The sequence below is a fragment of the Hyla sarda genome, chromosome 7 (genome assembly GCF_029499605.1).
Source record: "Hyla sarda isolate aHylSar1 chromosome 7, aHylSar1.hap1, whole genome shotgun sequence".
In the NCBI taxonomy this organism is placed as follows: domain Eukaryota; kingdom Metazoa; phylum Chordata; class Amphibia; order Anura; family Hylidae; genus Hyla; species Hyla sarda.
The window spans coordinates 216792673-216818125 of record NC_079195.1 but is presented as its reverse complement, the minus strand read 5'-3'; the positions used below and the strand labels follow the sequence as shown (position 1 = coordinate 216818125).

Sequence of the window (25453 nt, the reverse complement as noted above, 5' to 3'; positions counted from 1 at the left end):
GAGAGATCCTCTATACTACACCACACAGGACAGATCCTCTATACTACACCACACAGGACAGATCCTCTATACTACACCACACAGGACAGATCCTCTATACTACACCACACAGGAGAGATCCTCTATACTACACCACACAGGAGAGATCCTCTATACTACACCACACAGGAGAGATCCTCTATACTACACCACACAGGAGAGATCCTCTATACTACACCACACAGGAGAGATCCTCTATACTACACCACACAGGAGAGATCCTCTATACTACACCACACAGGAGAGATCCTCTATACTACACCACACAGGAGAGATCCTCTATACTACACCACACAGGAGAGATCCTCTATACTACACCACACAGGACAGATCCTCTATACTACACCACACAGGAGAGATCCTCTATACTACACCACACAGGAGAGATCCTCTATACTACACCACACAGGACAGATCCTCTATACTATACCACACAGGACAGATCCTCTATACTACACCACACAGGACAGATCCTCTATACTACACCACACAGGAGAGATCCTCTATACTACACCACACAGGAGAGATCCTCTATACTACACCACACAGGACAGATGCTCTATACTACACCACACAGGAGAGATCCTCTATACTACACCACACAGGACAGATCCTCTATACTACACCACACAGGAGAGATCCTCTATACTACACCACACAGGAGAGATCCTCTATACTACACCACACAGGAGAGATCCTCTATACTACACCACACAGGAGAGATCCTCTATACTACACCACACAGGATAGATCCTCTATACTACACCACACAGGAGAGATCCTCTATACTACACCACACAGGAGAGATCCTCTATACTACACCACACAGGAGATATCCTCTATACTACACCACACAGGAGAGATCCTCTATACTACACCACACAGGAGGGATCCTCTATACTACACCACACAGGAGAGATCCTCTATACTACACCACACAGGAGAGATCCTCTATACTACACCACACAGGACAGATCCTCTATACTACACCACACAGGAGAGATCCTCTATACTACACCACACAGGACAGATCCTCTATACTACACCACACAGGACAGATCCTCTATACTACATCATACAGGACAGATCCTCTATACTACACCACACAGGAGAGATCCTCTATACTACACCACACAGGACAGATCCTCTATACTACACCACACAGGAGAGATCCTCTATACTACACCACACAGGAGAGATCCTCTATACTACACCACACAGGAGAGATCCTCTATACTACACCACACAGGAGAGATCCTCTATATACTACACCACACAGGAGAGATCCTCTATACTACACCACACAGGACAGATCCTCTATACTACACCACAAAGGAGAGATCCCCTATACTACACCACACAGGACAGATCCTCTATACTACATCACACAGGAGAGATCCTCTATACTACACCACACAGGACAGATCCTCTATACTACATCACACAGGAGAGATCCTCTATACTACACCACACAGGACAGATCCTCTATACTACACCACACAGGAGAGATCCTCGATACTACACCACACAGGAGAGATCCTCTATACTACACCACACAGGAGAGATCCTCTATACTACACCACACAGGACAGATCCTCTATACTACACCACACAGGAGAGATCCTCTATACTACACCACACAGGAGAGATCCTCTATACTACACCACACAGGAGAGATCCTCTATACTACACCACACAGGAGAGATCCTCTATACTACACCACACAGGAGAGATCCTCTATACTACACCACACAGGAGAGATCCTCTATACTACACCACACAGGAGAGATTCTCTATACTACACCACACAGGACAGATCCTCTATACTACACCACACAGGAGAGATCCTCTATACTACACCACACAGTAGAGATCCTCTATACTACACCACACTGGAGAGATCCTCTATACTACACCACACAGGAGAGATCCTCTATACTACACCACACAGGACAGATCCTCTATACTACACCACACAGGAGAGATCCTCTATACTACACCACACAGGAGAGATCCTCTATACTACACCACACAGGAGAGATCCTCTATAATACACCACACAGGAGAGATCCTCTATACTACACCACACAGGAGAGATCCTCTATGCTACACCACACAGGAGAGATCCTCTATACTACACCACACAGGAGAGATCCTCTATACTACACCACACAGGAGAGATCCTCTATACTACACCACACAGGAGAGATCCCCTATACTACACCACACAGGAGAGATCCTCTATACTACACCACACAGGAGAGATCCTCTATACTACACCACACAGGAGAGATCCCCTATACTACACCACACAGGAGAGATCCTCTATACTACACCACACAGGAGAGATCCTCTATACTACACCAAACAGGACAGATCCTCCATACTACACCACACAGGAGAGATCCTCTATACTACACCACACAGGAGAGATCCTCTATACTACACCACACAGGAGATATCCTCTATACTACACCACACAGGACAGATCCTCCATACTACACCACACAGGACAGATCCTCTATACTACACCACACAGGAGAGATCCCCTGTACTACACCACACAGGAGAGATCCCCTATACTACACCACACAGGATAGATCCTCTATACTACACCACACAGGAGAGATCCTCTATACTACACCACACAGGAGAGATCCTCTATACTACACCACACAGGAGAGATCCTCTATACTACACCACACAGGAGAGATCCTCTATACTACACCACACAGGAGAGATCCTCTATACTACACCACACAGGAGAGATCCTCTATACTACACCACACAGGACAGATCCTCTATACTACACCACACAGGAGAGATCCCCTGTACTACACCACACAGGAGAGCCAACATTTTCTTCATACGAACAGATCCTCTATAAAAGCTTGCTCCATTTTGTAGCTATTTTTTAGATTAGCCATTTGTGACCATGACCGCATGTATTCAAAACACTGAGTTGCCAGTTTAATAGGGAAATGTTTCTGTAAACTCTTGTTTTACACTATTAATGGAATAAATTAAGTTACTTTTTGTTCTAAAACAAGTTAAATAAGTGGCTATTTAGCCTTTGGATAATGGCCTGGTTGTCCGGGGTTTGAAAGCTGAAATCGTCGTCTGCAGACATTAGCGTGGGTTTTATCGCTGGTGGGAGGTGAAAATTGTTTCTAGAACAAAAACATCACATCATTCAGAAGTGACTCTTCAGCCCTGTTTCTTTAGAAAATAATTCAGAACCTTTTTTTGTTCAGTAAAATTCTATTACAGTAATTAAACCCGGACAAAGCCCATTGTGAAATAACTATGCAGCCCTGTGTGGAAATGGGTCTGGTTCTGCAAAAATTGACGGTCACTAGTGTGACGACCATTACAATTGGCAAATAATGTGGCCGAGCCGCTCTTGTAAAACTTCAACAGCAGCGACATGTGACCACAATATGTATGACTTGTTACGTCTTCCATATTGGACCGTAGAGAAGATGGTCATACCATAGGGTAATAGGGCACCAAACCATGGTCAGGCCTGAGTCAGAAAGTAAATAGGTTCCTGACGAGGGATAAGACCTTTTCGGTGGGCCTTGATAAGGGTCTTTGAACACCCTTGTATAATCATCTTGTCAGAGCTATTCGTGGTCATACCCTCAAGCCAATACTAATCGAACTCATAGCAGTGCACATGTAGACAAATTGGGGGAGATTTATCAAATCCTGTCCAGAGGAAAAGTTGCTGAGTTGCCCATAGCAACCAATCAGATGGCTTCTTTCATTTTTGAAAAGGCCTCTGCAAAATGAAAGACGCGATCTGATTGGTTGCTATGGGCAACTGGGCAACTTTTCCTCTGGACAGGTTTTGATAAATCTCCCCCATTTTGTCTCCTCAATAGTCCACATGGCGCCACTCTCATAGTAGTCCGTACGTTGCCAAACTCTTTTTACTCTCCATAACGTCCACACTTGTAGTAGCCACCATAGTTCCACTCACAAAATAGTCCCCACATTAGGAGACTTGTGTTAACCCTATATTGCCAAACTCCTTTTAGTCCCTATAGTGCCACTTTTATAGAAACATTCACTGTGCCAGATTAATCTTAGTCTCTATAACAGTGTTTCCCAACCAGGGTGCCACCAAGCTGTTGCAAATCTACAACTCCCAGCATGCCCGGACAGCCAAAGGCTGTCCGGGCATGCTGGGAGTTGTAGTTTTGCAACAGCTGGAGGCACCCTGGTTGGGAAACACTGCTCTATAGGGCCGTTTTTCCTTATTTCCTATCGTGCCGGTCTCGGTCTCAGGTAATATTCCTCACACTCTCAGATTCTATTTTCCATAGTGCTACTCACATAGGGGGAGATTTATCAAAACCTGTCCAGAGGAAAAGTTGCCCAGTTTCCCATAGCAACCAATCAGATCGCTTCTTTCATTTTGCAGAGGCCTTGTTAAAAATGAAAGAAGCGAGCTGATTGGTTGCTATGGGCAACTGGGCAACTTTTCCTCTGGACAGGTTTTGATAAATCTGTCACATAGGCGGAGATTTATCATTGCTTTTAGAGCTTTTTTTGTCTATGTTTTGGCGCAGTTCAGGCGCAAGCAGCATATTTAGCAACTTTTATGCGTCTTTTGATATAGACAGTTTCACACTTTTCGCCTACCTGTAGAACTTTTTATGTTTGACCATGCAGTGGTTACGTGTTTGTCATGTGCGCTATTTTGTGCGCAAAGGTACTTTTTTTTAGGCGCAAAGCTACACCACCTACCAGTAGGCGTGAGAATCACTTCTACCTTCCACAATTCAACCTTTAACCTCTTGTGGACGACAGCGTCCCACTCAACTTCTATGACACGAGTGCCTCCAGGACCCATCTCTAATACCAGACATCACCGATCACGGTGATTCCCGGCTTTAACCCCTTAGACTCCACAATCAAATTTGATTGTAGCATCTAAAATGCAAGTAAAAATGTCCCGGCAGCTCTGTGAAAATAATTAAAACCACCTAAACTGCAAAATTCAGGACCTTGGAAAGTGTCTACTTCCCTCCATCACAAGCGTCTAGAAAAAGTGTATGTGGTAGAGCTCTTCCCACCACAGCAGAGCTGCGCAAAGTTCATCATCCTGCTGCACCTTCTTGATAAATAAGATCCACGCTAGTCAAACCCACCACCCAAATAGGGCTGCATTCACACTTTGTTTTTACATTACGGGTGCCGAATCCGGCTGGGGGAGGGGCAAACCGGGCTCTCCCGTACCCCAGCCGGACCAGCGCTGAACTCCATTTACTTTAATGAGCCGACTGGAGTCAAACGGTGACTCCGGTCGTCTCATTTTTGACCCGTATCCAGTTTTGTGACCGGACCTAAAACCGTAGTATACGGTCATCAGAGAGTGTCATCAGAGAGCACTTAGTCAGAAAAGAACAACCTTAACTTCAGAAGCTCATAAGTACTGAAAGGATTAAGATTTTTTAATGGAAGTCATTTACAAATCTGTTTAACTTTCTGGAGCCAGTTTATATATATAAAAAAAGTTTTTTCCTGGATAACCCCTTTAACCATGACCACCTCCTCAGGCAGAGAATTCCACAGTCTCACTGCTCTTTCAGTAAAGAAAACCCGTATGTGCTGGTGTAGAAACCTTCTTTCCTCTAGACGTAGAGGATGCCCCCTTGTTATAGATACAGTCCTGGGTATAAATAGATCATAGGAGAGATCTCTGTACTGTCCCCTGATATATTTATACATAGTTATTAGGTCACCCCTAAGCCTTCTTTTTTCTAAACTAAGTAACACTAATTCTGATAACCTTTTTTGGTACTGTAGTCCTCCCATTCCCCGTATTACTCTGGTTGCCCGTCTTTGAACCCTCTCCAGCTCCACCATATCTTTCTTGTACACTGGTGCCCAGTACTGTACACAGTATTCTATGTGTGGTCTGACCAGTACTGTACACAGTATTCTATGTGTGGTCTGACTAGTGATTTGTACAGCGGTAGAATTATTTCCTTGTCGTAGGCATCTATTCCCCTATTGATGCACTCCATGATTTTATTTGCCTTGGCAGCAGCTGCCCGACACTGGTCACTACAGCTAAATTTACTGTTAACTAAGACTCCCAAGTCCTTTTCCACGTCAGTCGTCCCAAGTTTTCTCCCATTTTCTCCCATGTGCATTACCTTACATTTATCAGTGTTGAACCTAACCTGCCACCTCCAACCTATCCAGATCCATTTGTAACAGTGCACTGTCCTCTACAGTGTTTACCGCTTTACAGAGTTTAGTATCATCTGCAAAGATTGCTACTTAACTATTCAACCCCTCTACAACCTCAATAAGGAATATATTAAATAGAACAGGACCCAAGACGGACCCCTGTGGTCCCCACTAGTAACAGTCACCCAATCATAATAAGTACCATTAATAACCACCCTCTGTTTCCTATCACTGAGCCAGTTACTTACCTACGTACACACATTCTCCCCTAGCACAATCCTTCTCATTTTATGCACCAACTTTTTATGTGGCACTGTATCAAATGCTTTGGAAAAATCCAGATATACGACATCCAGCGATCCCCCCATGTCCAGTCTGTAGCTCACCTCCTTATAAAAGCTGATCAGGTTAGTTTGACAGGACCGTTCCCTCATAAATCCATGCTGATATGGTGTCATACATTTATTTTTATCAAGATACTCCAAAATGTCATCTCTTAGAAAACCCTCAAACAATTTACATACAACAGAGGTTAAACTAACTAAAGTATAATTCCCGGGGTCACCTTTTGACCCCTTTTTAAATATTGGCACCACATTTGCCATCCGCCAGTCCTGGGGAACAGTCCCTCTTACTATAGAGTCCCTGAATATTAAAAATAGGGGTCTGTCTATTACATATCTTAATTCCTTTAGAACACAGGGGTGAATGCCATCTGGATCTGGTGATTTGTCTATTTTGATTTTTTGTAGGCGGCACTGTACTTCTTTCTGGGTTAGACAGGTGACCTGTACTTCTTCCTGGGTTAGACAAGTGACCTGTACTGGGGAGTTTACCTTACCTCGCTGTATTTCACCTGGCATTTAATTTTCCTCAGTGAATACAGTGTAGAAGAATTTGTATAATATGTTTGCTTTTGTCACTTTGGCTATTTTATTTCTTTGTATAGTATGCTCTTTGTATCCTTTCTTTGTTGTATACTTAATAAAATGTTTTTTTGAATAAGAAAAAAAAGCTATATATTTGCTTTTTCCTGATCCCCATTTATAATTTCTTCTTTATTGTTTTTTAATGGGCCAACACTTTCATTTTTAACCTTTTTGCTATTTATATAGTTAAAGAACATTTTGGGGTTAGTTTTACTCTCTTTGGCAATGAGTCTTTCTGTCTCTATTTTTGCGGCTTTTATCTGTTTTTTTACATATTTTACTTTTTTCTCTATAGCTTTTTAATGCTTCTTCACTGCTGTCCTGTTTTAGTAGTTTAAATGCTTTATTTTTGTCATTTATTGCCCCCTTAACATTTTTATTTATCCATATTGGTTTTCTTTTATTTCTGAAACTTTTATGCCCATAAGGTACATACATCTTACAGTGAGAATTTAGATATTTTTAAGTCTCCCATTTAGTGTCAGAATTCTTGTTTTTGAGGACATTATCCCAATTTATATTGTTAAGGGCTTTTCTGAGTTGATCAAACTTTGCCTTCCTAAAGTTCATTGTTTTTGTGGCCCCTTGAGAGATTCCCTTATTGAACAACAAGTTATAATGTATTATATTATGATCACTAGTAGTGCAGCTCATACAGGATGGCACATCAATGTGAGCTGTGCCTAGAAGGTTTGCTGTGTCTGTCAGCGTAGTGTCCAGAGCATGGAGGTGCTACCAGGAGACAGGCCAGTACATCAGGAGACGGGGAGGAGGCCGTAGGAGGGCAACAACCCAGCAGCAGGAACACTACTTCTGCCTTTGTACAGGGAGGAGCACTGCCACAGCCCTGAAAAATGACCTCCAGCAGGCCACAAATGTGCATGTGCCCACTCAAATGGTCAGAAACAGACTCCATGAAGGTGGTATGAGGGCCCATCGTCCACAGGTGGGGGTTGTGCTTACAGCCCAACACCATGCAGGATGTTTGGCATTTGCCAGATAACACCAAGATTAGCATATTCGCCATTGGCGCCCTGTGTTCTTCATAGATGAAACCAGGTTCACACTGAGCACATGTGACAGACGTGACAGAGTCTGGAGACGCCGTGTAGAATGTTCTGCTGCCTGCAACATCCTCCAGCATGACCGGTTTGGCGGTGGGTCAGTAATGGTGTGGGGTGGCATTTCTTTGGGGGGCCGCACAGCCCTCCATGTGCTTGACAGAGGTAGCCTGACTGTCATTAGGTACCAAGATGAGATTCTAGGACCCCTTATGCTGGTGCGGTTGGCCATGGGTTCCTCCTAATGCAAGACAATGTTAGACCTCATGTGGTTGGAGTGTGTCAGCAGTTCCTGCAAGAGGAAGGCATTGATGCTATGGACTGGCCCACCCGTTCCCCAGACCTGAATCCGATTGAGCACATCTGGGACATCATGTCTCGCTCCATCCACCAACGCCACGTTGCACCACAGACTGTCCAGGAGTTGGCAGATGTTTTAGTCCAGGTCTGGGAGGACATCCCTCAGGGGACCATCCACCACCTCATCAGGAGCATGCCCAGGTTTTGTAGGGAGGTCATACGAGCACGTGGAGACCACACACACTACTGAGCCTCATTTTGACTTGTTTTAAGGACATTACATCAAAGTTGGATCAGCCTGTAGTGGGATTTTCCACTTTGATTTTGAGTGTGACTCCATATCCAGAGTTGATAAATTTGATTTCCATTGATAATTTTTGTGTGATTTTGTTGTCAGCACATTCAACTATGTAAAGACGAAAGTATTTAATAGGTTTAGTTCATTCATTCAGATCTAGGACGTGTTATTTTAGTGTTCCTTTTAGTTTTTTGAGCAGTGTATATACATCCCCATTAAGCCACGCCACCATTTCCCAAGTTAGTGTCAATGTCATTCCCCATAGAATGTTTGTTTCCCTTTTATACCACCCAGTCTCTTGTGGGATTGGATCAACTGTCTGGCCCTCTCTGCCAGACTCTTTCAGAGTCAGCGTCATTCCCCCTATACACCCTTTCCATGACCCTTGGGCCAGCCCCCAACCCTTATGTTTGCCAACAAAGGGAGCCCTCCAAATGTTTACTCCACCCAGTCTTGTAGGTTGGGATCAACTGAGGCTGGTCTCCCTCTCTTCCAAACTCTTGTAGTGTCAGAGTCATTCCCCATAGTTTCTTGTTTCCCCCTCTACACCCTTTTCATGACCATTGGGCCAACCATCTCCAACCAAGGGAGCCCATTAGAGGTTCTCGGTACCCAGTATCTAGTGGTATGGTATCTAGTGGAAAGGGCACTATCTAAGACAAAATACTTGACACAAATGGACGGTACATCCTTGGATTGCCTTAGACATACCCAACAAGTAAATCTCACCTTCATTCCACTATTGGAAGATACATGTACTAGATTAAGATGTTTTCTCATGCGTATCCTACACAGCTGTATCTGGAAATCACTCTTCTTTATACATGAATCCATATGGTTTCCTTAAGGCGTCGTCTTTTGCGTCTTAAGAAATAGCTTTTTTTCTGTGGGTAACCAAATACAATTAAAACAATAACGACTTTATTACCACAACTACTTTGCACTGTTCTTTACATATTTTATTATAATGCTCATTACGGTTAAAAAAAAAACCCACCTCATCTCCATCTTAAAATATGCATATTTTTTATTTCGAACAATCAAAATGACATTTATTATCCAAATAAAATCCAAGTGTTTTACAGAAATCCAAGAGCGATAAGAGCGGCGCATGGCGGATTCTAAAGGAGCGGCGCAGATTACAGCTGACATGCTTTGTTAGGAGACAATTCATATAACTAACCGTAATCTTTCCCAGCAAAGCAGACTGCAATTTATACGTATAAATAAAATATGCAATATGCCTCTCGCTTTTATATTGCTTTTCTGTTTTATGCCCGGATTATCCATAAATCTATTCAATAAAATTGAAGCAATATTAATGGCTCTCACTTTCTTGTTTTCTATCTATGGCTTTTTTGATTGAAAAAGAAAATATCCAGCGCGGGAAGCGAATCGTTATTCTGCATCTGTCTTTTATTTAGGACAGTGTCTGAAGAGGGAGATGATAACAGCGGGATAGAGGCGAATGGTTAAAGAGAGCAAAACTTGTTACAAGTATAACTTCTGTTTGGAGTTTATAGTTGTCAAATATATATTTTTTAAATGCATAAACAATAATTACCTAATGTATTGCTTTTATTGAAATTATCTTAAGTCAAAAGTCAGCAAGCACCAAATCATCATGTACTTACCTGTCCTTGCTCTCACGTGGAGCCTGACATCGCATCTCTTGTGGCCCCGATGGTGCAGCACTGTAACTGTATCTACCTGTCTCACTGAAAGCAGGGCTGGTGAGTCTATTAGAGACGGTTGGTGCTCAGTAAGGCTCGGCTCTTGTGTCCCACAATGGCGACTCCTGCCTGTGATTGTGCTCTTTATGCCTTATTCATACTATTGCCAGATCTGCTGTTGATCCCTAACCTTGGTATTGTGTCTTCCTCTGTCCCTGACACTGCCTCCTCATTTTGACCTTGGCACTGTTATTTGACTATGGTTCTGGTTCTGGTTCTAATTCTAACTCTAAGGCTAGGTTCAGACTACGGAATCTCCGGGCAGAAAATTTCCGCGAATTTCAAAGCGAAAATTCCGGAAGAAATTCAGTAGTCTGAACCTAGCCTGACATGCTTGTTAGAGTTAGGTATGATTAGTGCTGCACTCTCTTGTCCCCTAACCCTAATTTTATTGGTAAAATTGTATTTCCAAAGAGAACTGGCAGTACAGTATTTATCTATCTATCTATCTATCTCCTATCTCTCTCTCTCTCTCTCTCACAGGATTATGTAACGCTGCACATTTGCATAGTTTATTATTTATAGTGATATTTAGACGTGAGGTCAAACTTTCTTCTGGTGATCCTGCTTTTTGTTGAGATTGTTAATCTCAGTTAATGATTCAGAACACCTTCTACTTGTATAGTTGACTTTCGACATCACATGTTTCTTTAACATTCACTAAACTGATGATAATTGTCGGTTTTCCTTCCAGCCTCTTCAACTTGACTGCAACCATTGTGCAATCATCTCAAATTCTGGGCAGATGACGGGTCAGAGGGCAGGACAAGAGATCGACCAGTCTTCCTGCATATGGAGAATGAACAATGCTCCAACCAAAGGCTACACAGAAGATGTTGGCAAAAGGACCACAATCCGGGTGGTGTCCCACACTAGTGTACCTCTGCTGCTCAAGGACCCTGAATACTTCTTCAAGGAAAGCAACGAAACAGTCTATGTCATATGGGGGCCATTTAGGAACATGAGACAAGACGGAAAGGGTATAGTCTACAATATGTTACGGAGAACTGTGGAAAATTACAGCAATGCTAAGGTTTACATAACAACGGAGATGCGCATGAGCTACTGTGATACCGTCTTCAAGAAAGAGACTGGCCGAGATCGGTGAGATGCATGCTTTTCTCTTTGGGTAACTACAGAATATCATTTTACACATTGTCATATTATTATTTAAAGTTTGGGACAACACATTTATATACAACACAGTAGCTGAAAGGGGGGTTGTGGTATTTATAGTTATAGACACTTCTATAGAAACTAATAGCGGCACCGTTCTCACTTCGTATAGCAGTTCGCACCTGTGGAGCCTGGATATGCACTGCGGGTATTCATGGCAACAATCGGTGGTGGTGCTAGGACAGTATCAAATAGAACGCATAAGTAACTATAATAGTAGAAACAAAAAGATATCCTGCTCTCAACGCAGCATAAAGGTCATTCGGCTCCTCTCCCGGACCTCCAAGAGACGGGCTGACAAGGCTGGCCTGGGGTACTCAGAGGCGACTGCTGGTGGTTTCGCACAGCGTGTTGCGCTTCTTCCAGCCTCCAGGCCGGAAGAAGCACACCACGCTGTGTGAAACCGCTGGCAGTCGCGTCTGAGCACCCCAAGCCAGCCTTGTCAGCCCTTCTTATGGAGGTCCGGGAACGCGGAGCGCTCAGAGGCGACTGCTGGCGGTTTCGCACAGAGTCTTGCACTTCTTCTGGCCTCCAGGTTGGAAGAAGCGCACCACGCTGCGCAAAACCACCGGCAGAGCGCCCCATGCCAGCCTTGTTAGCCTGTCTGTTGGTGGTCCGGGTGAGGAGCCGAATGACATTTATTGCTGCGGTGAGTACAGGATATCGATTTGTTTCTACTATTATAGGTATTTATGGTTATGTATAGAGGAATAATTGGTAGTCTGGGGGCCTCCTCTATTAACAGTCACATTGCATGGATTGTTCTAGCCACCATGGTGGTGATTGTTTGTTATGGTTCTTCAGATCTGTTGTTCTCCATCTACACCCATCCTTGCCCTAATACCCAGCTCTTTACTTCAGGAGAACATACAGTCGTGGCCGTAAATGTTGGCACCCCTGAAAGTATTTCTCTAAGAAAAGTATTGCAGTAACCCATGTTTTGTTATACACATGTTTATTCCTTTTATGTGTATTGGAACTAAACCAAAAAAGGGAGGGAAAAAAGCAAATTGTACATAATGTCACCAAACTCCAAAAATGTTCTGGACAAAATTATTGGCACCCTTTCAAAATTGTGGAAAAATAAGATTGTTTCAAGCATGAGATGCTCCATTAAACTCACTTGGGGCAGGTAACAGGTTTGGGCAATATGAAAATTATACCCGAAAGCAGATAAAAAGGAGAAAAATGCACTTAGTCTTTGCATTGTGTGTCTGTGTGCCGCACTAAGCATGGACAACAGAAAGAGAACAGAACTGTCTGAGGACTTGAGAACCAAAATTGTGAAAAAATAACAATCTCAAGGTCACAAGTCCATCTCCAGAGATCTAGATTTGTCTTTGTCCACAGTGCGCAACATTATCAAGAAGTTTACAACCCATCACACTGTAGCTAATCTCCCTGGGCGTGGACGGAAGAGAAAAATTGATGAAAGGTGTCAACGCAGGATAGTCCGGATGGTGGATAAACAGCCCCAAACAAGTTCCAAAGATATTCAAGCTGTCCTGCAGGCTCAGGGAGCATCAGTGTCAGCGCAAACTATCTGTCGACATTTAAATAAAATGAAATGCTATGGCAAGAGATCCAGGAGGACCCCACTGCTGACACAGAGACATAAAAAAAAGCAAGACTACATTTTGCCAAAATGAACTTGAGTAAGACAAAATCCTTCTGGGAAAACGCCTTGTGGACAGATGAGACCAAGACAGAGCTTTTTGGTAAAGCACATAATTCTACTGTTTACCGAAAACAGAATGAGGCCTACAAAGAAAAGAACACAGTATCTACAGGGAAATATGGATTGTGGGTCGCACTGTACAGCCCAGTGTCAGAAAGCTGGGTTTGCGTCAGAGATCTTGGGTCTTCCAGCAGGACAATGACCCCAAACATACTTCAAAAAGCACCAGAAATGGATGGCAACAAAGCGCTGGAGAGTTCTGAAGTGGCAGCAATGAGTCCAGATGTAAATCCCATTGAACACCTGTGGAGAGATCTTAAAATTGCTGTTGGGAAAAGGCGCCTTCCAATAAGAGAGACCTGGAGCAGTTTGTAAAGGAAGAGTGGGCCAACATTCCGGCTGAGAGGTGTAAAAAGCTTGTTGATGGTTATAGGAAGCCACTGATTTCAGTTATTTTTCCAAAATGGTGTGCAAAGAAATATTAAGTTGAGGGTGCCAATATTTTTTTTCCAGCCCATTTTTGGAGTTTGGTGTGACATTATGTCCAATTTGCTTTTTTTTCCTCCCTTTTTTGGTTTAGTTCCAATACACACAAAGGGAATAAACATGTGTATAGCAAAACATTTGTTACTGCAATCCTTTTCTGTGAGAAATACTTCATTTTCTTGAAGGGGTGCCAATATTTACGGCCATGACTGTATAACATAAATTTATACTGTGGAGGCAAAATTCTTATTTGTTTAATGCCAGCATACTTTTTCATATTGGTTTTTATCCACCATGGGGCCAAAAAAATGTAATCACACTTTCACATAATTTAACCATGTCACCCAGCTACCATCAACCTAGTGCCATCATAAATCATGTTTCCATTGTTAGGAAACAAAATTATGAATAAGTCACTAATTGATAAAGGAGTTGTAAAAGAGAGGTTCTGTGGGTAATTTTTGACATGCTATGTTTTTGGAACTGTACGGTGGGTAGAATTCCCCACTGATTAGATATTTTTAGGCACATCAAAGCGAAAATACCCCTTTAATAGCTACAAAGGCCTTTGATGGTTGGACATATAAGATAACATGGTGCACCAGCCAGTACTGTTGAACTACAAAGTGAACTACAAAGTGCACAAAGCGAATATGGGTGTTCACTTAATTTTAATAATTTTATGGTATACTACAAAAATTTAAGGGATACTCCGGCAATAAACATCTTATCCCCTAGACAAACAATAGGGGATAAGATATCTAATCGCGGGGGTCCCACCGCTTGGGACCCCCGCAATCTCCGGGCCGGCAGCAGCAGCGTCCGGTACACGGAAGCGTACTACGTCTCACGCCTCCTTCCCATAGACATGAATGGAGGGGGCGTGGCAGCTGGAGTCACCAGTCATCCGGCACGGAGCAGAGTTGACCGGGATGCCAAGCCGGAGATCACGGGGCTCCCCAGCGGCTGGACCCCCTTCGATCAGATATCTTATCCCCTATCTAAATGATAGGGGATAAGATGTTTATCACCAGAGTACCTCTTTAAGACTGGCGGAAGTCTGACCTCTGGGATCTCTACCGATTCGGCCTGCATCTGCTTTTTTCTGCACTACAGCACTCCAGATTACCTACAATATTGCCCATTCAAGTGAACTCTGCTCTATGAACCATCTACCAGTATGGACCTATCCTCAAGATACAGCAAGAGCAGATCCTTTCCAACTCTAGAGCCACCTCTCAAACCCAAAACTTCCAGCCACCGTATGAGCCCATAACTTCTGAGCTCAACCTACAATATTCACCCTCCACCATGGACCTCATTGCCCACCATGACCCTTTGCTTTTGATGTAATATTTTCGTGCTGTTCTAATGGAGTGTGAGTCCTTTTCGGCTTCAATCTCCCGCCCGGTCTTGATTAGGCTCCGCTTCATCTAACCCTCTCCGCAGACATTATAAGTGTATAAATTTAGCAATTTTCTTTAGATCCTCTTGCGTTGCGTTATTCGAGGCTCTCTCTCGCTTTGCATCTCCAGCCACATCGTAATAACTTCCGTATCATCGGTACATTGTTCCCTTATTACCCATGAGCCCCCCCATAGGAGGCGATGAAAGCTACCAGTCTGCATTATTTAATCTCTGATATCTAGTGAAGTGACGTTCCTACTTAGGCCTTTGGGCACAATTATGGAAAGCTATTGAACATATTTTACATTACGAAACTATGAGAAAAACTTTGGAAAAAAAAAAAAGAAATAGAATGGTGTAAAGGAGTCAATATGATGGTGTCGGGCACACGGTCTTATCTGAAGCCTCCGAGGTGCGGGAAACATTTTTTTTATGATAATTAGTCTCCGCTCCCTCATAAAGCATAACTCCGCTCTTGCTGATAAAAGTGCCGGAGTTATTGAAATGTAATTTGTTTGGTTTAGATTGAAGCTTCAAGTCTCATTTAAAGAGTATTAGATTACCGGGGAAAATACAGTTTGTCAGAGAAAGTAATGGATCTCGCTTCTCGGCTGAACAATGTAAAAGGAATGAGTGTGTCAGAGTCCTACAAGGAGATAAGAGAATATGGCAGCTGAGGTTCCTGCTGATGGGGACATGAGATATTGTTTCAAATGCCGAACCATTATACTGAGCCGTCACAGTCCCTGCGACACGTCGTAGATACATGTGGTGGTACAAAAGGTTGAGAGCGGCTGCAACGGACAGCTAACAAAGTAGAAAAAAGAAAATCCGCCTAAGGCTGTGAACAGACACAACAGTTTATTTGGCCACAAAAACACAGCCTGCCCTTTTTTTTTTTTTACCTCCATAATGCAGTTTTTGAGGCTTTTTTGGGGCATTTTTTCATCCAAGCTCAGCACATCCAAACGTATTTCCTAAATAGGGAGAGGTCAGAAAGCCACTGCCAGACACCTCAAAAACAAAAAGGATCAAGCATGTAGAGATCCAACATGCCCAACTGGGAGGTCCCCATTTACAATGAAATGGTCGGCCATTAAAGGGGTACTCCGCCCCTAGACATCTTATCCCCTATCAAAAGGATAGGCGATAAGATGTCTGCCGCTGGGGACCCCTGCGATCTCAGTTGCGGCATCCCAGACATCCGGTGCACAGAGAGAATCTTGCTCTGTGTCCTAGATGACTGGCAATGCGGGGCGGAGGCTTGTGACGTCACAGCCACGCCCCTCATTGCATGTCTATTGCCATCACCCCCCCCCCCCCCATAGACTTGCATTGAGGCGGCGCGTCCATGACATCACGAGCCTCCGGCCCTGCACCCGATGCTCTAAACAAACGCCAGGTGCAGTAGGGAGATCGCAGGGGGGGGGGGGGGGGACACATTACATTATATCCCCTATCCCTCGAATAGGGGATAAGAAGTCTAGGGGCGGAGTATCCCTTTAAAGTGCAAGTAACATTTCATACATCCGTCTTAAAAGGAATGTGTCACCTAGATTATTATTATTATTATTTTATTTTTATTTTTTACTGATTAGCACCAGATAGGAAATAGAAATTGTCAGTTTATTGTTAGGCTTAGTGGCCAAAATAAGTACTGCAATATTTCAGGACATTATCAAAAATTCTTTTAAAAAAAATAAAAAAGTTTAACATAAAAATTTGATTTAAACAATAGGTCAATATTTTAATACACATTTCCGAGATGTGCAGGCGAACCCTCTTTATAAATTTGTCACATTATTACCTGTTTGTGAACAAAACTCTGAAATCTATTCCAGCTATGAATTGACTTAGATTTCCGCTATAATTTATGGCATAAATTCTAGTAAATCTTCGAAGCTTTGAGAGTCTGTACCTTGATTACCCTTATGATTACTTTAATCAAACAGCATAAAAGTTGAAAATTTTTACAACAAAATAGCATTTTTTAAATGCCAGAAAACGGGCATACAAGGTTTAGTACTTTTGCTGTTGTCAGGCTCCTATCTTCGAAAGGAAACCATCAGCAAGTAGTAAGATACCTACTGATGGCCTCCACTTGAGTGTGTGTTTTTTGGGTGGTTTCCAGTTATCGGCATACGTAAGCTGATAAACAAAATAGAACAGAAAATTGAATGTATATTAGTATTTTATGCTCCACAGTTACTGTATATTCGCACTCATAACTAACTATGCCAGGAAATGCGGAGCGCCGGCTATCCATAAGCAGCATAAATAATTTAACCAAAACAATTATTTCTTCCGCCATAAATCTGCCCCTGTTTTTTGCCGGTCGTTACGGTAAAATGTCACTAATCATCTTGATATAGGTCTCACTCTGTGATTTATACGCCATTTTTATAATGAGCGAGACAATAGCGAACCGAGAGGGCCCGCGGATCCCGTCTCCCGGAGTACCTGGTGATTTCGGATACAAATTAAGATTGTGTACTGAAATGTATTAAATGTTATTAGACGTGTAGATCAAGTTTATTGTCTACAAAATGGAGCCTTTGGGAGGAAATTGCTCGCTGGCATCGTTTACGAGTCTTGGTTGTGTATCAGCCGCTTCTCTTTTGCATGCAATGCAATGGATTAATGGCTGTAGGCTGGAAATCATTTAGGCTTTTTTATATCCAGTTCCCCCTACCCCCACCCCATCTCAAACCATTGTGAGACCACGGAGGGGACGGAGAACATTTATAGCGTTTTGTTTTTGTGGATGTTTTTTGGAGAATTATCAGGTCTCTCTCCAATTACATTTTTAATTTTGCAGATTGATGCGCCTCTCCATCGATGGTGCTTGGTTCTCAAGACAGAATTAGTAAACAAGGGCAAGGAGCTGCATTTCTTTTTTTCAAGTCTACTGTGGAAAATGTCCATTCAAAGAAGAACCTGCAGAATCTTTTTTCCCATATCATGCACACTCACATCACTAGTTTTACGGCGTCATGTATTTTATGCCAGCAAAGCTGCATAAATGTGTTTCATAACTGTAACTGGGTCACGTGATCACCATCCTGACTCATTGCGTCAGAGGAAATGATCAGTCCTGGGTCAGCTGAGTTTCTGTAAATTATTGGAGAACATCATTACCTATCAGATCCCTTCTGGCTGCTCACAGACCCCTCCCCTCCCAGTACTATCTGTATACTGTTGCTATATGCGAGACTGCGGGATATATAGTAGTTATACACCTCCCAGATCTAACTGTGTACTGTTGCTGCTTTCTCTATGGAATCAGTATATATATAGTAATTATACACCTCCCCTTCAGCTCTATCTGTATACTGCTACTATCTCTATGGGATCAGGATATATAGTAGTTATACACCTCCCAGATCTAACTGTGTACTGTTGCTGCTTTCTCTATGGAATCAGTATATATATATATATATATATATATATATATATAGTAATTATACACATCCCCTTCAGCTCTATCTGTATACTGCTACTATCTCTATGGGATCAGGATATATAGTAGTTATACACCTCCCCTCTAGCTCCATCTGTATACTGCTGCTATCTCTATGGCATCAGTATATATATATAGTAGTTATACACCTCCCCTTCAGCTCTATCTGTATACTGCTACTATCTCTATGGGATCAGGATATATAGTAGTTATACACCTCCCCTCTAGCTCCATCTGTATGCTGCTGATATCTCTATGGGATCAGGATAAATAGTAGTTATACACCTCCCCCCCAGCTCTATCTGTATACTGCTGCTGCTGTCTCTATGGAATCAGGATATATAGTAGTTATCCCCCCCCCCCAGCTCTATCTGTACACTGCTGCTGCTGTCTCTATGGGATCAGGATATATAGTAGTTGGACACCATAAAGCCATTAGGTGCTAGCAGGGTCTAGTACGGGTAGGCCATGTGAGACAGATTGCCAATTCTATGGAATAATCACCAAGCTCAGGCTCCAGTCACTCAGTGTCAGTCTTTATGCTTGTATGGTGCTGGAGCTGTAAGAGAAGGATCCGCGTTTCTTGCCGGTTAGATGAGACACCACCGATGCATTGATATGAAACAGAAAGGCGACCGGCAGGAGCAGTGGAGAGTGTGATGGACCATGATGAGTAGTGTGATAGAAGATGTGGCTGTGCAGATGTCCGGACCTGTGAGATCATTGTTTGGGTTGTAGAAAGACGTTTGCTGCTGTTCCCAGAAGGCAGAAGTACTGAGGACACCTACCGAATGTTCAGAGAGGGGGCAGCCGAGGCCAGAAGCCTTCTGAAGCAGAAGACAAGTCAAGAACCATCCGTGACATGAGTAGAACCTGATTAAGTGGAGCTGAAGCCGCATGGTGACCGAGCCATGTTACCCTTGATGCAGGGTCATCTGAGAAAAACTGTATTAAAGTGTAGTACGGGGACCGAGACACTGAGCCCTCTGCTCAGCCGTCTGTCTTGGTCTCATACTAAGTGCAGGGAATTTTCCGCACATAACCATACTTGACTGTAGAGGACTGTTCAAGGACTTAGATTTCCAACTTCTATTTTCTGAGGAAGCCCTCTCTAAGAGAGCTGTCTTACTGTTAGCACCTCTTCACTCCGGTTCGTAGACTGGTACCCTGTGTGGGCTTACCCATAGGCAATTATAGGGCATTAGGATAGAGGTTGCTGAGATGAGACAACTAGAGATGTCCGATACCATTCTTTTAAGACCAAGTACAAGTACCGATACTTTTTCTTAAAGGGGTATTCCGCTGCTCAGCGTTTGGAACAAACTGTTCCGAACGCTGGAACCGGCGCCGGGAGCTTGTGATGTTTTAGCCTGCCCCTTCATGACGTCACGCCCCGCCCCCTCAATGCAAGTCTATGGGAGGGAGCGTGAGCAGCGGAGTACCCCTTTAAGTACTCACTGATACCAATTACCGATACTTTTTTCAATGACATGTGACAGGGTTTTTTTTTCCACTTAAGTGTACGTTCACACGGGTGGATCCACAGCGTATTTTATGCAGCGGATCTGCCGCTGAACGACCGATACATGGTGCCTTTAAATGTTCCTGCTCGGAGAGGCAATACGCCACTACGAGCAGACACACTGTGATGTTTGGATCTGCCTGTGTGAACGTACCCTTAAAGGGAAAAAGGGGTGTTTTTATAGTTTTTATAAGAGAAAGGGCTAAAAATATATATTTCTTTATTTAAACTTTTTTGAAAAGTGGGGTGATTAAATATTTTTTATTGGGAAGGGGTTAATTCACATTTATTATTTTTTACAATTTTTTCCCCCACTTTTTTATTCCCCATAGGAGACTTACATGCAATCTGTAGATTGCACACACTGATCAATTCTATGCCATAGCATAGCAGTGATCAGTGTTATTGGTTCTTTGCTAATGCCTGCCATGGCTGGCAGCAGTAAAGGAGCGAGCGACGATCGAACGCACAGAGCATGGTAAGGGACCTCCGGCCATCCTCACAGCTGATCGGGACACCGCAATTACACCGCAGTGATCCCGATCAGCATCCCTGAGCTAACCGGCAGTTAACTTCAGGACTTTTAGATGCCGCTATCAACTTTGATCGTGGCATTTAAAGGGTTAATGCAGGTCCCGGCTATGATGTGCGCTCAGCTGCTGAGCGCACTGCATAGCTCGGGAGCGGAAAGTGCAGGTGGCTTACCGCACCTCCTTAATACCTGCCGCGAGAGCGGATACACTGAAGCGATGTGCGAGTCACCCCACATGCGCGGTGTACTCGCACACATCGCGGGCTCTTCCCCATGAGCTAGGCCGAGAGCGGCCGCAATGTGCGATTAGGTATTGGGGACATTTTCACGAGTACAAGTACTCGCGCAAATGTCCAGTATCGGTATCAGGACATCCCTAGAGACAACCCTTTGAAGCAGTTTTCACATGTGCAAATGCTTTAGAATTGTTATGATTAACATTGCATCACCACAAAGTTGTGGAATTAAGGAAATCACAGAATCTGTAGACATGTAAATGATATGCAAATGATAAAAAACATGGAAACAAACGATGGAAAATATCTTGATTTATTCAGTATTGAAAATCAATAAGATTGACAACCAAAAACACCCCAGCTATGCGTAAAGGGGTATTCTGGCTTTATACATCTTATCCCCTATCCAAAGAGGATAAAATGTATGATCAAAGGGGTCCTGCCACTGGGGACCCCCGCAATCTCGGTGCAGCCCCCGGCATTCTGCGCCAGGCGTTCCCTCTGAGATGGCGACGTGATGTCACTTCCACGCTCCCTAGTGACGTCACACCACACCCCTCCATTCATGTCTATAGGAGGTCACACCCCCTTGTGGTGTGACATCACGTCCCTGTCTCGGAGGCAGCCGGGTGCTGCAGTGAGATCGCCGCGTTCCCCAGTGGCGGGACCCCTGAGATCATACATGTTATCCCCCATTCTTTGGATAGGGGATAAGATGTATGAAGCCGGAATACTCCTTTAAGGGGGGACAAGTCCAGAAATGCTGCATGTTTACACCACGTAAGCTGCTCACAGTACCAAGAACAACATGTGGCCTGTTATTTTCGTGTTACAAAGCGGCTCCTGGACACTTCGGAGAAAGGGCCGTACCATTGGTTTCACAACCAAATCAATGTAATGCTGAGCTGTCAATGTGCCTGGAATGGAGACAAGATGGGTCCAACTACTGTACATTATGCCACCCCACGCCATCATTCCGGGAATTGGACCGGTGTGATGATCCTTTGTGAAGGCCCCTTTATGATGTTATCCATGTGGTCTCCAGACTATTCTCTGCATATAATTGCATCCAAGACAAAAGCGGGACTCATCACTAAAGAGGATAGGCCTCCATTGCCCCCTGCATTGCCCCATTGCTCTGCCAGACGATAGCCTTTGAGAGCGGTCCTGTGAGTTCATTGGAACACCTCTACCTGGATGTCATCAGTTTTTACTGATGGTTTTACCCGTGTTTTCCCAAAAATAATACATTTGTAATACATATATTTATTTTTCCTCAATAAGACACACTATGGCTTATTTTCAGGGATGTCTCATTTTTATTACGGTAAGGATATACCGGTAGTTACCAAATACCATATACTGGTAGTTCTTGTTGCCTCCCCCCCCCCCCCTTATATGCCCATATTTCTCGTTTGCACCCTCTTTATATGCCAGTGTTTCCCAACCAGTGTGCCTCCAGCTGTTGCAAAACTACAACTCCCAGCATTCCCGGACACCCTATGGCTGGGAAACACTGTTATATGACCATTCTCTCCCTTCATATGCCCCTTCCCCTCATTTTTATTCCTCCTCATATGCCCATTCCGTCCCCCCTTATTTTATGTTCACTGTTCTGACTTGAAATTAAGAGAAATTTACTTAATTTCTCCTCCATTTCATGAACCATACCAACCTGGCCTGCTGTACGGTACTCTCCTTCCCATGCGGATGCACCATAGAGTACTGGGAGGGAGTGGCTTTAACTTCCTCCCAGTGCTAGGCAACTGCAGGGACTTGGGAGCCGCCGCCGCTGCCGCACAGAAGTAGCGTCCCCACGCTGATCAGCTGGGACACGGGACACGCTACCGCTGAATGGTATCGCGACATCCCTATGGTACCTGCCAAGATAGGGCAGATGAGAAGGACTGGCGATCTTCATTACCTTCAATAAGCCACGCCTACCACTGTTTTAGATGCGTTCCAAGTGACCACTCTAGGTTGATGTCCTGAGCCGTATTAGATAATACGTGCACGGAGAAAAACACATTGACTCACGATTGAGTCAAAATGGTTCTCTGATTTATTGTATAGTGTACACACAAGATATATCCTTCAGTAGGGCAGAGTACATTATGCCTGATTTACTTAGAGTGTCGGGTTATATTCAGAGTGTTATAATTTTTTACTCACACGTATTTATCAATGTTTCGTACATGTTTGGAAAATTCTGGCGCATGATATAAAATTCTGTTGCACGGAGAAGAAAAAAGTGTTGCACAGGAAAAATAAAGCATAAAACAAAGTAACTCTGCACCAGGACCTAACTTTACATTCATGGTCGTTAATTATTGGTTAATAAACAAAAAGTAAAAAAATAAAAAAAAAGGAAATGAAAGCCAAGATTTAAATAAAAAAGAGAAATTCCAAAAAAAACTAATAAAAAAATGAAAAATGTCATATAAAATGCTACTTAGGGTGCATTCCCACAGGGCGTATACGCAGCGTATTTGACGCTGCGCAATATTTATGGCAGCAGCGGGAAATTCGCTGCGTATCCCTTGCTCACTATACACACAGGGCTTTCCGGCGGCAGCCCTATGTGTGTAGTGAGTTTTGGAGGCGGAGCCATATGCCGGCGTGTCTGTGACGCACGGCTCCGCCTCCAAAACTCACTACACACATAGGGCTGCCGCCGGAAAGCCCTGTGTGTATAGTGAGCAAGGAATACGCAGCGTATTTCCCGCTGCTGCCATAAATTTTGCGCAGCGTCAAATACGCTGCGTATACACCCTGTGGGAACGCACCCTAAGGGAACAAAGTAACAGGATTTTCAAAAAAACCCACACATAACAGATTCCCCACACCTCAAGGCAGTCGGTTTTTCAAGTTCAGTAATTCACTATTTTTCTGGTGGGTTTTTAAATACAACTGTCGGGTTTTCAGGAAAATGTCAGGAACACCACCCTAATTATACAAACCACGCCCCTTTAGTCGGGTTAAAAAAATACTCAGAGTACCGTAATTTTCGCCGTATAAGACGCACTTTTTGTTCCCCAAAACTGGGGGGAAAAAGTTGGTGCGTCTTATACGGCGAATACACCCCCTATCGCGGCGGTCCCTGCGGCCATCAACGGCTGGGACCCGCGGCTAATACAGGACATCACTGATCGCGGTGATGCGCTGTATTAACCCTTCAGACGCGGCGGTCAAAGCTGACCGCTGCGTCTGAAGGGAAAGTGACACTAACCCGGCTGTTCAGTTGGTCTGTTCGGGACCGCCACGATTTCACCGCGGTGGTCCCGAACAGCCCGACTGAATAGCCGGGTTAGTGCTTACAGGACACCGGGAGGGACCTTACCTGCCTCCTCAGTGTCTTCTCCGTTCAGGGATCCCCTGTATGGCCGGCGCTCTCCTTCCTCGTCGTCGCGTACGTGCGTCGGCGTGCGTAACGACATGATGGCGGCGACGGAGAGCGAGGATACCCGGCCGGCAGCAGAGACGTTCCGGAGCGACGGGGACACGTGAGTATTACCTCCTATGCAGTGGTCTTCAATCTGCGGACCTCCAGATGTTGCAAAACTACAACTCCCAGCATGCCCGGACAGCCAACGGCTGTCCGGGCATGCTGGTAGTTGTAGTTTTGCAACATCTGGTGGTCCGCAGGTTGAAGACCACTATTGGGTTCAAAATCTAAATTTTTTTAGATTTTGCACCTATAAATTGGGTGCGTCTTATACGCCGGTGCGTCCTATAGGGCGAAAAATACGGTAATTGGAAAACCGTCAGGTTTTTACCAGTAAAATGTGTCGCACAAAGTGTCGCAGAGGACGTGCGACACGAATTGTGTCGCATAACCCGATAAAAAGAGACGGGATCGCGTTAGTAAATCAGGACTATTGTGTAAGCATTCTAATTGGTTAGTAGACTACTTTACATAAGCATTGTATCATAAATGCCAAAAAAATGATGGTCACGCAGGGCGTAGTACAGGATTCAACCACCATCTTAGAAGAACGATCTTCATTTTGTATCTATTATCCATAACACCACTATGGCTTATTTTCGGGGTTATGGCTTATATTGAGCAAATACATAGAACTTCTGGTATGGCTTATTTTTGGGGAAACACGGTACTTATAGTTTGTGTAGACCTGGTGTAGACACTGTTTGACGTCCTAGACTTATATGAGGTCCAATTTCACTCCCAGTGCAGAATGGATCACTATGGGCCATTCTTCTGAATTTTCGATCCCTCCCTGAAGAGATTCCCCTTTGTTCACCTCTTGATGTCATTCCAGTTCATCGTTGGTCTCCCAACAACTGGTACAATGTTAAACAGCACTGACATGTAAGACTATGCGCCTTGGTGATAAACCAAGGTCTCTCAGTTCAAGGATTCATTCCATC

The 25453-nt window shown here is 43.9% G+C and overlaps 1 protein-coding gene across 7 annotated transcripts in view; it reads left to right on the top strand.

Annotated features, from left to right (window-relative positions):
* Positions 1–25453, top strand: part of ST6GALNAC3 (ST6 N-acetylgalactosaminide alpha-2,6-sialyltransferase 3) — a 273708-nt gene that overhangs the window by 156323 nt on the left and 91932 nt on the right. For 5 of the 7 annotated variants that reach the window (XM_056532663.1, XM_056532662.1, XM_056532667.1 and 2 more), the window contains one exon: positions 11262–11671. In XM_056532663.1, coding sequence (XP_056388638.1) covers positions 11262–11671 — 410 coding nt within the window. Of the gene's footprint in view, positions 1–3912; positions 3956–11261; positions 11697–25453 lie in introns of those variants that run through there. The other 2 variants (XM_056532668.1, XM_056532666.1) reach the window with 2 other exon arrangements.